At 36.1% G+C, this 16,689-nt stretch overlaps 1 protein-coding gene across 3 annotated transcripts; it reads right to left on the reverse strand.

Annotated features, from left to right (window-relative positions):
- Positions 1 to 770: 770 nt before the first annotated feature.
- HSPA13 (heat shock protein family A (Hsp70) member 13) lies at positions 771 to 16,317 on the reverse strand. Of its 3 annotated transcripts, none has more exons than XM_074300435.1 (5): positions 16,211 to 16,317; positions 13,205 to 13,545; positions 7,311 to 7,524; positions 2,905 to 3,072; positions 771 to 1,522 (listed from the first exon to the last, which is right to left on the reverse strand). In XM_074300435.1, exons 2-5 carry the CDS (start codon positions 13,361 to 13,363, stop codon positions 843 to 845), a joined length of 1,221 nt encoding a protein of 406 aa, XP_074156536.1. In that variant the 5' UTR covers positions 13,364 to 13,545; positions 16,211 to 16,317; the 3' UTR covers positions 771 to 842. The 3 variants fall into 3 exon arrangements, with proteins under 3 accessions (XP_074156536.1, XP_074156534.1, XP_074156535.1); XM_074300433.1 differs by having other exon boundaries at positions 16,109 to 16,317; XM_074300434.1 differs by lacking the exon at positions 16,211 to 16,317 and adding an exon at positions 15,487 to 15,606.
- Positions 16,318 to 16,689: the final 372 nt, after the last annotated feature.

Genomic DNA, 16,689 nt, shown 5'->3' on the forward strand with positions numbered 1-16,689 from the left:
AAAACCAATGCAAATATATTAGATAAAATTGACATTTACTTTTGGGTTAAAAATCTAAACAGTATGGAAATTTGAACATTAGGAAACTTTTTAAGCACCCTGAAAAAGAGTATCTGAAATTTCAAAACCTGAAAGTTTTCAAAAGTACAAGAAAGCATAATTTCTCCCATAATTTAATTCATCTTTGGCATTTTTCCAGTAGTTCTTTAAAGCAAAACACTATCAACAAATATTATATGACATTTTGATTTTTGAGGGTCAATTTTACATCAATTTAACAAGAATAATTTGGATAAGGTAATAGTGAACATTATAGATGTTGTCGGTATTAATACTGCTAAATTTTATTTTCTATTCACTGTAAATACCTGGGGGCTGGGGCCAACACTTTCAGGACAGATATTTCAAAGTACTAATAACAGTAAACAATCTGACAACTTCCACTAATAAAATTTAGTAGGAAACTATATCTTACAAATGGCACTATTCTAGTTATACAAAATGCAATTATAAATAATGCTTATGATCTTTTCTGTCCTACATGTCCTGTATTCTAGATGACCGCCATATGAGAATTCATTTAAAATGCATCACTTTTGAATATATCTTTCCTATGGAAAAAGATCCATTCAAAAGAATGACTATAGAGGGGAGGAAGGAGCCTGGGGAGACAGTTAATCTTAAATTAAGTGTTGTGTGAAATTTGCCAACATCTAGATGTTGCTATTTCCTGGTAAATTTGAGAATCATCTTCATTAAAGTATCTTGGCTTTACTTTTGCCATTTGTTGTATTAAAGAGGTATAATAAAGAGAAAATGGTCACTAGGTGAGATGGATTAATTCAATTGAAGTTGGTCTTTCTTAAATGTCTATTGGGAATTTCTATAGCACTGACTTGAAGAGGCCAAGATCCACCATCAATACCTGCTTGAATAGCTACTCCCATCACAACAGCCAGGTCAGGGTCTACAGATGTGTTGGGACTCTTTCCAAAGAACTCTTGAATCAGTTGGCGTATTCGGGGAATACGAGTAGAACCCCCTACCAAAACCACTTCATCAATCTCAGTTTTCTGCAGATTTCCTTCTTTCAGCACTTGCTGAATTGGTACAAGAATTTTTTGAAAGAGATCCTCATTCAATGTATCAAACAGTTTCCTTGAAATTTCTGTTTCAAAAAGGACCTGACTTAGTTTTCCATCTCTTTCAGAAGAATTAACTCTGAACATAATATTCTTATTATGGGAACTTTCTGGAGACAGTTTGTCCTCTGAAGGTTTACTTTCATGTTCCTCATTTTGTTCAGAATCCTTTAAGTCTTTAGTTTTCTCTAAAGTAAGCGACACTGAAATCCAGGCAGAATGATGAAGAGTCAGATTTAACTTGACCATTTCCACAGCCTGTCTTAATCGATGGATTTCTTCTTTCCTGGAAGGTAGGGACCCATAAGTTTGATAAATCTGCTTGTATAAGTATTGAAGCAATCTCTGATTGAAATCTTGACCTCCAAGTTTATTATTTCCTAAGTTTAAAAAAAAAAAAAAAGAACATGAGAATTTAAATAATGTTTGGCATCAATACAATTTTGTTTTATTTTGTTTTAAGTAACAGATTTTTTTTCCCCACTGTCTACTTTGAAAGAAATGATTTTTTAAACATCTCAGACAGTATGAAGGAAAGTAAAGTATAAAACTGAAAATATAGATGAAGTTATGAAGGCTTTAAATATCAAAAAGGTGACATATTTTTTGGGAGATAGCAGAAAATCATCAGATCTCATTGAAGCAGGAGTGGAGGAATGACATTATCATACCAACCTATGTTTTAAAAACTCACCTAGTGGTTATGTGAAGGATGGACTAGAATTGAGGTCTTGCCACAGAGGATTAAAATACATTGCTATTGAAACAATCTAATGAAATGTATTAAAGACTGATAGTTACAGTAAGATCAAATACAGATTTATTGAAGATAGGGGAAAAAAAGGGAGTGCTTATAGGCAGCAGAGAAGAATCCTGTATATATAGAGAGATTGAAGAGTAGAGAGAATAGTATAGGTTACTTGCTGGAGAAAAATGGAGAGAATGGCATCAAAGGTTCAAATAGAAGAGGTAGCATTAGTAAAAAGAAGAGTTAACTCTTCATCTGAAACTCAAAAGAAGGGGAAAATAGTGGGGAAAGATGTCTAAATGATATAAAATGAGGAGGGAAAAAGAAGAAGTTTTTGTTGAATAGCTTTGACCTTTTTCAGTGAAGTATGAAATGAATACCTCTGCTGAGAAGGTAGAGGCCGCTTGCAAAAAATGAGGTCTAAAACAGCTGTTATGGAATGAGATAGTGAACAGATTTAGGTAGGAATAAAATGTTTGCAGTACTTTAATAAAGACAAGGTTGAGATTAAATAACATAAATCAATTTTCATGATTTCCTCCAGCTCCAATCAGCACTATGTCCATAAGAATGAAGGAAGTAGATGATGGGATTATTCCAAGATTGAGGTTTACAGTTAAGCAATAAGAAAAGAGCAAGTGATGTAAGAGTAGAAGATAGTCTAAAATGTTCAGTCATCTTGTTTATTGATTAAGAAATTGATTAAGTTAATTGATTAAGAAATCAATTCTATTAATTTTTTAAGAAATTTGCCCCCTTTCATATATTTATGTCCAAAAATAATTTAAGTATATTAATGAGCAACAATAGACTACATACCTTATATATTTATACTATATTTTAGATTGTGTCAGAACACAGTTTCAAAAAGCAACTCAGAACTTTTATTGATATAATTTTAAGCTTATGTAAAATGGTATAAATTATGCATATTACCAAAATAGACACAGAAGGTAAAATAATCATTCTGTTCACTAGAAAGGCATTATGAGTTGAACCTCTATAAACTCTTACCTGCCATGGCTCGGGTTAAAAACATTCCTCCTTGTTTGTTGAGTAAGGAAACATCTAGTGTTCCTCCACCCAAATCTACCACCAAGACATTAAAAACATCCGCCTTGTGGAGTCCATAAGCCATAGCTGCAGCTGTGGGCTCATTAATTACTCTTAAGATTTTTAATCCTAGAAGATGAAAAAGAAAACCAATTAATGAGGGGGAAATTATTTATAGATGAAAGAATCAAAGAAGACATCACTGAGGAGGTGGCAGTGGAACTGAACCTTAAAGATAAAGAAATGGAGCAATTTCAGATTAGGAAACAAGAAGTCAATAAAATCAATTAGCAGTCACATTTATTAAGTACCTAGTATTTACTGCTGAGAATAGAAAGAATGAAGTAATGCTTAAGCTTACATTTGAATGAATAATGAAGCAAAAGAGAATTGGACCTGTTTGGCAGGGGTGGGGGAAGAGTAATCAGTAATTTATTTAGTTGGAAAATACAATGGGTTGTTACAATTGATCCTTCATTCTAGAAGAGGAGCAAGACTACAAGAAAGTGATGCCATGACTTGCAAGTCATCAGCCTTATTCTGTGATCTGCATCATCTGGGTTTAGAGACAAGATAAGGATCAGGATGACTGGAGATGTAGTGGGGGACCTTGGCCTTTTTAAGTTGTCTTTTTCAGGTTTAGTTTGACTGAAGAAACAATCATTCAATAATTAAGGCAGAATATTGGGAAAGAAGACTGGAGAGTTAAAGTGAAGTCAGATGTGGGAGGACTCTGAATTTCAGCCATGAATATGGTTTGCAAAATGAAGTCAAGGGACCAAGCAATTATTAAGTATCAATGACTCAGCCTCTCTGGCCACTTTCTCCAGACTGCCTTCATCTGCACTCATTTTCCTTGTATCACTCTGATCAAGCTAGAGTAGTTAGAATACTCAGATTCTCTCCCTTCTTTCATCTACTCCTTTGAGGTTCATGCTATTCACATCAACCATCCAATCAAAATCCTAGTAGCTGTTGTCCACAAGTCTCTAGATTACTCTTTTTTCTTCAATAAGTTTGATACCTAGCTTACCATTTAGTTCCTCAAATCATTCACACCCCATAAACTATTCTTCTACCTGATGGCTCAGGAACACAAGATGGTCATACCCTTCTCCATCTTGCTGTGACCCACAGTTCAATTATCTGATCATAATCTATTGGCCTTTTACCTGTCTTCCCTCATCCAACCCACTCTTCTTGAATACCTCCAATCCCTTCCTTGACCACTTAATTTTCTCTCAGGCTATCTAGCCTATATTAGTTACTCTTTCCTCTTCCCCTCCACTCCCATCTTGACTTGCTGGTGAATCAATTCAATTTTATACTATCCTCCTCCCTTTAATGCCTAGCACCCTTGTCATATTACTGATTATACCCAGCCAAGCCTTTAGTCACTCCTGCTATTCTTACATAGGAGAATGAATGAAGGTGGAGAAAATCAAGCAACCATTCTGATTGGATTCATTAAAATTAGTATTACATAATCTCAACCAGGTCCTACCTAGTGCTAGGCAATCCTACTGTATCTCTTTATCAACTCACTATTTCACTCTCCATAGAGACTCAAAGCCTTTTCATTCTCCTCAAATCTCCCATCTTCCCTTTCCCTCATCTCAATTGAGAACTTTGCCTTATATTTTTATAGAAAAAAAAAAATGAGGCTCTTCCCTGTGATTTCCTTCACATGCCTTCCTCTTCCTCTCCCACCACTCAGATATCTTCTGCCACTTTCTCCTTCACTCCTGTCTCACATGATAAAGTGATGTTATTTCTTCCCAAAGTTAACCCTTCTCCTTGTTCAGATGATTCCTTCTTATGTCCTCTAACAGGTTGCTCCTTCTGTTGTCCCCACACTTTCACTTATTTTCAAACCCCTGTTTGGGTTCATTTCCTACTGCCTACAAATACACCCACATCTCCCCTATACGGAAAGAAACTTCACTTGATCCTTCCCATTTCTGCTATTACATCTTTTCTAAACTTAAGCTAAACTACTCAAAAAGGCTATCTATAATAGATGTCTCCATTTTCTTCTTAATCCCTCTGGGTTCTGGTTCAACCTTCCACCAAAACTGCTCTTTCCAAAGTTACTAATGATCTCTTAGTTGCCACATCCAGTGGTTTTTTCCTTAACTTTCCTTCTTCTTGACTTTTCTGTAACCTTTGGCACTACTTATCATACTCTCCCCTCCTTGATAGTCTCTTTTCTCCAGGTTTTCAGAACACCAATTTCTCCAATTTCTCTTCCTAGCTATTCTCTTTCTCCTTCAGATCACGTCTAACTATAGGTATCCCCCAGAATTCTGACTTGGGCCCTTTTCCCTTCTCCTTCCACAACTACCTACTCATTCTTTCCTGCAAACTTCCCATACTCCCATTTTCCCAACCATCCTCACAATAGAAGGCAATGCCATCTTCATAGTCCCTCAGGCATGCAACTTATGAATCATCCTAAATTCCTTACTGTCTCTTAGTCCCCATATCCAAGCCATTACCAAACCATTAACTTCACCTCTGTAACACTCTTGAATACATTTCCTTTTCTGCTTTCATTTAGTGAAGGTCCTCATTATCTCACACTTGGATTATTGTTAGAGCCTATTAGTGGGTTTGTCTACTTCAATTCCAATCCATTCTCCATTAAGCCATAAATGTGATTTTCCTAAATCACAGGTCTAATCATTTCACCTCTCCTCTCCCAATTCAATAAATCCCAGTGGTTTCTCTATTACTCTACTTAGTATTCAAAGCTTTTTATAAGCAAACCACCTTCTACATTCCTAGTTTCCTTATATTTTATTTCCTGACATTTTTGACCTCAATTCTTTAATCCAATGACACTGGCCTCCTAGCTCCATGCATAAAACGCTCCATCTCTAGGCTCTTGGCATTCTCTTTGGCTGCTCCCCATGACTGGTATGCTCTCCTTTCTTCACTCTGATTACAGACTTCCTTGACTTCCTTTTAAGTTCCAAATAAAATCTCATCTTCTAAACAAAGCCTTTCCCCCAGCCCCTCTTAATTTCAGTGCCTTTCCCTCTGTTGACTATTTCCTATTTTTCTTGTATAGAACTTGTATTTGCTTCATGTTCTCTCCCCCATTATAAGCTTCTCGAAAGCAGGGTCTAAATTTTGCCTCTTTTTGTATCCCTAACTTTTAGCAGAGTGCCTGGCACGTTAATAAATGTTTACTGATTAATTAATCACAACAACCCTGTGAGGTAGGTGCTATTATTAATCTTACCACTATAGAATTACAAAACTGAGGCAAACAAAAGTAACTTGCCCAGAATCACACAGCTAATAATTGTCTCAGGAAGGATCTGAAGGATCTAAACACAAGGCTTCTGACCCTAGGTCCAGTGTTCTATCCCCTGTACTACCCTGACACTCTTGGGAGTGTTACCGAAAGTTTTTGAGAATTGGAATTATATACAGGGACAATGCATGGACAAAATTTTATGTAGGGAGGCCTGCTGCAAAGACTAGAAGAGACTCTTAAACCTTTCAAAATGCTGATACAGATGAGGAGAAAAGGTAGAACAAAGTAGTTGGCAATTACTGTAATGTCTCTCCTCATATATATCACCTGTGCTCTGCTGCTGTTCACCAGTACAAACTCTTTGGCAGTAAACTTCCAACTGTCTTGTGTCTTCAGCAAAGTGTGGAACACTGCTATAACAAATGTTATTAGCTTTTATGTATTTAAAAGATTAGGTTGGTTCTGTCTGAACTCAAAGGACAGAATTAAAATTTATAAAAGAAGGATAAAAAGATGAAGTTTTAGGTTAGTAATGAAAAATTTGCAAACTATTGTATCAAGCCAATATAGGGGGATAATTAGTTTATCTTCCTTAGAGGTTTACCAACAACTAAAGGATTCTCAATTAGGTACAGATTGGACTGGATGGTCTGAGTTCCATCCAAGAATCTTTACTTAAGTAAAAGGATTCTAGCTATCAAGGGGATTACACCTAAGGTACATGCTACCTTAAGATACCTTTAGATACCTTAAGAATTAGGAAAAATCCACTCTGCTGATTTGGAAACAAAAAAACATTTTGTTTTCAAATGCTGTTGCTGAGACCTATGGAAATAAAACTTGCTTTGAATAAAGAACTACCTTAATATTTATTTGGCCATGCACTATCCCTGCAACACTGAATAATATTAATAAAGGAAAATGTTCCCCGCTCCTCAAAACAAAAACAATTCCTGAATTTTCCATGAATTAACTTAAATATATGTAAGAATTGATGGATCTTTTTAATGACCTCTGAATAAGTGGTAGGGCCACGTGGCATAACTATAAGGTATATAATGTACTTGACAAGCTAACCAAATCATAACAACTAAAGTATTACCTGCCAGATTAGCAGCCTGAATAGTGCAATTTCTCTGCCTTAGATCAAATTCTGCTGGCACAGAAATAACAGCATTAGACACTGGCATCCCGAAGTAGTCTTCTGCCATTTTCTTCAACTTCAAGAGCAGTTGGGTACCAATATATTCTGGAGAAACAGTGATAGTTCCATTGCTTGTTACAGAAAATTCAGCAGTTCCATTGTTGTTTAACACCTGTAAATACATATCATAAGCCACCAAGAAGAAATTGAGGTCTTATTAAACAAAAAAGCAACTGTGCAACATTGTTTAGTTTTATGTCATGTGCTAACATCATAAATTCTTCATCCGAGGATCATAAGCCATCAAATCCAATCCTGTTATTTTACAGATGAGGAAAGAGGGCCAATGAGTATCTGAAAAGGAATGGAACTCCTATCTTCTGGATTCAAAGTCCATTATTGAATCTACTGTGCTACCTAGTTGTGTAATTAGCAATTAAACTAACCAATAGCCAACTTATTTTTTATATACGCTAAGAAGAATATCTTTTGTCCTCTAGGAAAATCAGACATGAACTATAGAAAGTATAATAAACAGCTGACTGTGTCTAGTAACCTGGTCATATTTTCATTAACTTTCTAACATGTACACATCAAAATGAACACATACTGAAAGAATATTTCTGCATATGTATAGAAGTATTTTCTCACCTCATTATGGTTTTGTGTAAGTAGCACACATTACTTAATAGCTGCCATGATGCCTCATCATAAAAAAATTTATATTAGTCCTTTACTCCTGCTATTATGAGGTACAGAGATTCTGAAATTTGACTATCTGGATAAACGGACGTGGCAGTTTCACCAGAAAACAAATATTCTGGGGATAGCAGGTTCTATTTTTACAATCAAAATTGGCATTAAGCAATCAATAATTAATAATACTTCATGGAAAAGTCCATCAAAATGATTGCCTACTCAAAAAATGTTTTCTTTAAATAAAAGGATTCAGTGAAATTACCAGATGCGGTGGTCTTTTACAGCATGAAAATCTGAAGTTGATACAAATGTGCAATTTCATCTGGTAGAAAACTCCTACTGGTAGAAAATACTTTTGAGCACCAGTCCTGAAGTCAGGAGGACCTGAATTCAAATCTGGCCTCAGACACTTCCTAGCTGTGTGACCTTAGGCAAGTCACTTAATCCCAATTGCCCCAGCAAAAACAAAACAAAACTTTTATTAAGCAAGCCTAATGCTCCATTTATAATTCAGGTTAAGAAGTTGCCTAAGGTATTGAGAGAATGGTTACATGTCCTGGCCATTAGAATTAAGCTAGTCTGTGTTTGTGGCAGCCCTCTTTGTAGTGGCCAGAAACTGGAAACTGAGTGGATGCGCATCAATTGGAAAAGGGCCGAATAAACTGTGGTATATGAATATTATGGAATATTATTGTTCTGTAAGAAATGACCAACAGGATGATTTCAGAAAGGCCTGGAGAGACTTACATGAACTGATGCTGAGTGAAATGAGTAGGACCAAGAGATCATTATATACTTATATAATTATATAGTATATAACAATACTATATGACGATCAATTCTGATGGACAATGAGATGAACCCAATTAGTTCCAATAGAGCAGTAATGAACTGAACCAGTTACATCCAGCAAAAGAACTCTGGGAGATGACTATGAACCACTACATAGAATTCCCAATCTCTCTATTTTTGTCCACCTGCATTTTTTATTTCCATCACAGGCTAATTGTACACGATTTCAAAGTCTGATTCTTTTTGTACAGCAAAATAACTGCTTGGACATGTATACACATATTGTATTTAACTTATACTTTGACATATTTAACATGTATTGGTCAACTTGCCATCTGGTGGAAGGAGTGGGGGGAAAAGGAGGGGAAAAGTTGGAACAAAAAGTTTTGCAATTGTCAATGCTGAAAAATTTCCCATGCATATATCTTGTAAATAAAAAGCTATTAAAAAAAAAAAATTAAGCTAGTCTGTAGCTGAAGCTAGTCATGTTTTCCAAACTCCAAGGCTGGCCTTCTATCCACATTATACTGTGCTGATTAGGCATGTTATTACCCTTTAAAAATAGGTTCAACTAAGAGGGACCATAGTTGATAAGCAGACTATTGTCCATGCTTACACCAAACTATTTTATGTGGTAATGCCAATAGCATGCTCCAAGTATTATAAGGTAGTCCAAGAAATTTGTTAATTTTATTCAGTTTTCATAATGTAACAAAGAATTTTTTTTAAATCAGTAAAATAATACAAAGATTTCTGATCACTATCATAAACTAACACTGCCTAGAATGTTCAATTGTTTATATTAAATATATTTTTAAAAACTAAGTCAATTACTTATTATTTGCTGTAGTATACTAATAGCAAAGATAATTAATTCAGAGGTAACCTCTGTATTTTATTTATCAAGTAATTTTAAAGCTCATCTTCTAAAGTTGTTAAATAAGACAAAAATTTCCTGAAAATATATTTAAAAATTTTGTCTTTCCAAGTTTATAGCTAAGAAAATATATCTAACAATGAAACAGTTTTATGGATTAGAGAAGCTAGCAATATAATTCCAAAAAATTAAATGTTCTCTTAACATATTTTTCTTTTTTTTATAATTCTACATTTTTAGGTAAAGTAAGGATGGAAGAATTTTACAAATATTATTTGTATTTCTATGAATAAGGTGGTAAAAAGGATTATTAAAGTTATTAGAACATAAATGTCGTGGCTTAACATCTGGATTCTTTCAGATATGATGAAAAAAAGGAATTTTTTTAACCCAGTTAATTTTAACAATGTAAATAGAAAAGACAATAAATATTCTGAAACCAAACACTATAAATAGTGACCAAACTTGTCTCCAAAGAAGAGATGAGAAAATACTCTTTTCCTTCCTTGAAGAGGTAATGGCTAACAGTGTAAAACACTGTATATTCTGTCAGTATCATTGATGTCCTGGTTTTGTTTCTTTTTTTGCTTCATTGTACTTTTTCTTGTTTATTCTTTGTTAAAAGGTGGGGAATTGTGGGTAGGGGAAACAGAGATATATACAGAAACAAAGTGATATAAAAACAAAAGACATCAAAATTTAAACAAAAAATTAAGATAAATCCCTGTTTCACTCACTTTTCACAATACAATCAATAATCAATAAGAATTTATTAGTATGTACTAAAGACCAACTGCTCTGCAGTTGGTAATGGAGAAATAAAAGACAAAAAATGGGCAGAAATCATGATCTAAAAATCACGTCTAAAATAAATGAAGGGGAAAATATCTGACAAATTTAAATAATATGGAGTCTGGTAATAGCAATTTCTATCTTCCCCTTCCCCAAAACTTTTTATCTCAAATACAAATTTCCTCCAAATACAAAATTAATTAACTTATATTCTTTCACTCTCCATGGTAGATAATATAACCAATTAAGATGCTGTGTATCCTTCACTTTCAAGCAGAGGGCAAGTTGTCTGACAATCAGAATGACCATTCTATTTTAATTCTGTTGCTAATTCTCTTAAATGACTACTTGATAGCCAAAATTCACGTCCTCTGTCTTCCCAGAATAATAACACATATACACTTAAAATTTTTTTGTTTTGTTTTTTGGCAAAATGTAGATTTATTTAGGAAAGAGATCACAGACAAAAATGAAGGAATACAATAGTCATTAGGAATGGTAAATATGAAATAGAGTTGGAAGAGTGTAAAAAGAGGTTTTAATAATTAATGATGGAAGAGGCAAGTTCCCTAGTGAACTTCTCATTTACCAGGAGAAAAGAAACACCATGAGATTAGGGCATGTTCTTAGCTGACAGGCTAAATCCTAAAAGGGACATAAGCACCCCATATTCAAGTTTTACAAAGCACTTGTCTTATGACAACCCTGAGAATAGTACAGTCCTATTTTACAGAAAACTAAAACTCCAAATGATTAACTGACATCTATAGTGGGAAAAAAAAAATCTATACAAAAAATGTGCCCAAACTATCTTACTGCTTTATGTTCTACATATTAATCACAGTCTACATCAAAATAAAAATGTGTTTTCTGGGTTGGAAATAAGAAAAGACCTATTTGATCTGTTTATGCCAAAGACAAGAAAACTGTTTTTCTGGGGGAAAAAACAAAAACAAAAAAACCCCCAAAAAAACAGATAGTCAGCATCACTGTCTTGGGTTCTCAAAGATGTCTCTCAAGACATGGTATCCTTTGCTCAGACTTAATGCTTGGTCTGTCAGATGTCCTAATTTCAGGTGGGTAACTATGTCATATGATTTCATGTCAAAGCATTGTTCTCAGTCTCCCAGACTGCATCCTCTTGACAACTTTTATGCTTCTACTGATCCCACTAAAGCCTACCTACACTCCGTTCATGACAAAGCACACTACACTGAGCTTATAACTGTATAAATGTAATCAGAGTTTCCATTACTTGAAATTGTACCTAAATTCTCCAACTGAAAAGATGAAGATGCCTGATAAACAGAGGATGGCCTTATTGTGCTACCATTTCTGTTTTATGGGTGAGTTCAAATCATTCACATTTACAGTTTAAATAATTTTTTTCCCTCCATCTTATTTTAATTTCACCTCCATCCAGTCCCTCCTCACAAGTGTTTCACTTTTGATCAATGCCACTCTCCAATATGCTCTCTCTTTTATCAGTCCCCTTCTACCCCCAATCATCATTCCTTTTTTCTTCCATGTGTACATATCCCTTTTTTGAGTCAATTCTGATGACAGTAAGGTTCAAGCATTGCCCATTAACTTCCTTCTTCTCCCCCCCAAAAATAAACTTCTTCTCAATTATAACAACTTTTTTTTTAAACACTTCTTTTTATAAGAGATAATTTGCCCCATTCTATCTCCCTCTTTTCCCAGTGCCAGCTTCTTTCTCACTATTTAATTTTGTCTTTTGGGTTTTTTTTTTGGTTATCATCTCATAGTCAGCTCACACCCACATCTGTGTCTACATACAACACACACACACACACACACACACACACACACACACACACACACACACACACACACACTGCATTTACTTATCTTTATAATGATAAAAGTTCATAAAAGTTACAAATGTCATCTTACAATGTAGGAATATAAATAGTTTAATCTTACTGAATTCTTATGTTCTCTCTCTCTCTCTCTCTCTCTCTTTTTTTTTTACCCTTTTATGTTACTTGAGAATTACATTTGAAGAACTTTTAAAATGTAGTTCTGGTCTTTTAATAAGAATACTTGAAAGTCCTCCATCTCATTAAATAGCCCTTGCAATCATCTCTTTCTTATACTCATATAGCTATAACCCTAGATTGGTTCTCCATCATTTCTCACTTGAACTACTCTAATGGTCTCCTAACTAATCTCCCTGACTTAAATCTCTACTAATTTCAATTCATCCACCAGGCATGTGTGTATAAATTTTTCTCCTATTTGTAATTCCTCTATTCAGTAAACTCCACTGGCTCTTCTCTGCTTAAAGACCAAATATAAATTCTTCTCTTTTTGTCATCTCTTTCCAATCTACTTTTCTCTCCTTATTACAAATTACTCCCCTTTATATATCCTACAATTCAGTCAAGTTGGCCTTCTTACCATTTCTTATACATGATATCCCTTGTATCATTTCCTTGCCTTTGAACTAGTTGTTCCTAACACCCAGGTTGTCCTCTCATGTACAACTTATATATCCCTATGACTTAACATAGGGGTAGATGCTAAATAAACAGTTGTCCATAGATCAATTATAGTTTAGGAATCAGAAAGATACATATACACAAAATTAATAATCAATCAAGTTTTTTCTTCATCTCAGAGTCAAGGGAGGTAAAGGATCTATCAGACTTATTAGATAATCTCTTACCTTAAACGGATATCTACTACTTTCTGTCTCCAGCTCTTCTTGGGTGAAAATCTTTCCTATGAATCGTTTGGCATCATATATTGTGTTTTGTGGATTTGAATCTGCCAGCTCCAATCCATCATACCCTACATGAACATCAGTTTCAGTAAAAGATACCATGCTGGGTATGCTATTATGGCCACTTTCATCTGGAATGACCTTCACCTTTCCTGTACCAGGAAGAAATGCCCCAACTGAACAGTAGGTGGTCCCAAGGTCAATGCCTATCACTTTAGGAGTAGGCAGAGGCAAATACTGCTGCGCCCAATAGCCGGCCAAAAGAAGAGTTAGGACAGCTGAACCTGAAATATAAACAAATTAGAATATGTAATTGTAACACATCAGTGTAATATACCAAAGTTCACTAATATTTTAAGTTCTTAAAATAAAGATCATTTAAAACAAATCTTTTTAAACTTCACTGATCAAACTCTCGATACTTTTTTTGTACCTCTACTTATTTCATTTATTCAATAAATATTTATTAAACATCTACTGTTCAAACTAATGAGGCAGCTTTGATGGCACAGTGATAAAAGCACTGTATTATATTTATAATTTTATATACTATATATAATGTATATATATATATATATATTTATAAAATATTATATTTATAATTAGGAAGACATCATGAGTTCTGATCCAACCTTACTAACATTAGGTAGGTGATCCTGGGCAAATCACTTAATCCCGTTTGCCTCAGTTCCTCATTTATAAAATGAAATGGCAAACCACTCCAGTATTTTTGCCAAGAAAACCCCAAAAGTCAGACATTACTGATCAACAACAAAAGCCTGCACTTACACTAAGTATTATTTGGGTGACAGGATAGTCAAAAGGAAAAAGGGATCATTATCCCTATCCCCAAATAATTTAAATTTAGGGTGTCAAAATCCACCTAAGATTGATAATTCCAACACATCAGGAACAATGCGAGAGTGTGGTACAAACAATACATTTAAATACTTAAAAAATAAAAGTTACTTCGTGTGCTTAGTAATTAAAAAAAAAAAACTAAAGTTGTTTCTGCTGCACTGAGGCATCCTTCAAAAATAAGGAAGTAATAGCATAAGTTCTTTGATCAGACTACATTTGGAATGATCTGTTCCATTCTGAGCTCAAAGGTTACAAATGACACTGATAAGCAAGAAAATGTTCAGAAGCAAGCAACCAAAATGTTGATGGCCAAGATAACCGTGGAAAGATGGGTTGAAGGAACTGAGAATGTTTAGCCTGAGTAAAGAAAGGGTAGGGATAGGATAGTTGTCAAGTTTTTTTAGAAGATGCCAAGTGAAATAGAAGCAATGGAAGAAGGTAGTGCCTATAGTTCTAAATTGATTTGCAAGTGATTTTTTTCAGTTATTAATTAGAATGGATAACCAATGAGTCTTCTTCCAGCTCTGAAATTCTGCGCCTCTGGTTCTCCCAGGATTTGCTTTTTTTTTTTTTTTTTTTTTAAATTGTAATAACCTGCAAGGCCTCAATTCACCCTCTACCCAAATGAGTAGGTAATTAACAATTTTTTTTTTTTAATTGTAATAACCTGCAAGGCCTCAATTCACCCTCCCCAAAATGAGCAGGTAATTAACAACTTGTTCAGAGATACATGCCATCTATTTTTTTTTCTTTTCCCTACTTCCTTAGGGCCAGGTTTCAGACACATTTCATCGCCTTTGAAGCTGGCAATATTAACTCCCACCTAAGAGCAAAAGAAATACCATTCACTGGACTTTGGAGAGCACATATTCGGTCTTCATTATGTTTATGGTGAAGTTTTTAGGAGTAATTCAATACACAAGAAGCCCACACATGAAATGTGATATTTCTTCCTTTCATCTTCTTTACCTAAAATCTAAGACGTTCTCAGCTAGCAACCGGGGGTTATTTAAAAGATATCTCTACAGGATCTGGTCTCTGCTGAATGCCCATTGTTAATTCCTCCGTCCCTTTTTTTTTTTTTTTTAATTTTATAATTATAAATTTTTGTTGACAGTATATATGCATGAGTAATTTTTTAAAATAACATTATCCCTTGTATTCATTTTTCCAAATTATCCCCTCCCTCCTTCTACACCTCCGTCCCTTTTAAAGAGACCTGCAATTATGCTGAACAGGAAAGTTCCCATATGGAAACTCCTTCAACCAATGTAGATCCCACTCGCTTTGAGGTTTATAATTCCTCAGAATTTCCCATAAGCCACCAAGAGGTGAGAGACTTTTCCCGGAGCCCCAGCGCACACCTCACAACCTGGCACCAGTCAGAGAGGCAAGCTGTTTGATTCGGAAGCAGGTCACTCTGCTACTTCCCCCGTCCATTCCTTTAAGGTCATCCCCACACGGAAACCATTCGGGATGCTCCCGGAGCAGACAACTTAGTAGCTCAGAGCTCACAGAGCACTTTTGTTTCGTAGCTTCTTAACACACAGCAGCACGTGCCGTGGTCCCCGCAATTTGCCTGCGGATCATCTCTAATCAAGGCTGTCTGGCCCCTGAAAGGCCGAGGCCGGTTCTTGCCTCTATCTGGCATCGCTCCTATTGCACAGACAGGTGCTTCGCGCACGGAAGAAGCTAAAATATACTTTGTTCATACCGGGCACCGCCTGGGGAGATTGTTGCAGCTCTCACATATGCATCAGCTGCACTTAGTCACTGGCGGATACCGCCCCCTTTCCCTCTATTCCAGCGCCAGAAGGGTCTCCCTCCCTCCAGAAGAGCAGGTAGCGTTCCTTCCCTTCCTCATCCACCTTCCTCGGGCCCATTCCACAGACACCAGGTGGAAGGGACGCTCAGCGACATCCGCCCCCACAGACAAAACCCACGTGCCCCCCTTCCTTCTGAAAAAGGGGGCTCGGGGTCACTCACCCAGAATTGTTATCTCCCCCGCCATGGTTAAGCCGCTCGCCGGGAAGCCAGATGCTGACTGTATCTTAGCACAAACTGTAACGTCACCAAAGGATGGCCTACCCGCCGGCAACGCGGTTCCCTCTGGGAAATGTAGGCAGTTCTTATTCCTCCTCCACGCCCCCACCCTCCCTACCGCCGTCCTCAGCTACATCCTGAAAGACAGTGCCGGGAGGAGAGGGGACTACAACTCCCGTCACACAGCGGGGCGGAAGGACCTGTGACTACAACTTCACACCCCGCCAATGAGGCCATAAACAATATACGCGTGTACCGAGCCGGGAAAGAGTGTGGAGTTAAGAGCAGCTTTTTCTGTTTTTATTTTCGTTCTGGTAAAAACCTGTCGGACCTTTTGCCTCTAGGCATTCTGGGAGATGTATTTCCTTTGATCCTCTTCCCCAATTTCGCCCCGGGCTAGTGAGCCTGGAGAGGCCTTCGGAGTTTGGGCATGTGTTCCGGACTCACTCCCTGAGACTGTCGGGAGTAACTTTTACCCGTCTTTACCATCCTCTTCCTCTCTTCTCTACTTTGCTCCAGTCCCC

The sequence above is a fragment of the Sminthopsis crassicaudata genome, chromosome 3 (genome assembly GCF_048593235.1).
Source record: "Sminthopsis crassicaudata isolate SCR6 chromosome 3, ASM4859323v1, whole genome shotgun sequence".
In the NCBI taxonomy this organism is placed as follows: domain Eukaryota; kingdom Metazoa; phylum Chordata; class Mammalia; order Dasyuromorphia; family Dasyuridae; genus Sminthopsis; species Sminthopsis crassicaudata.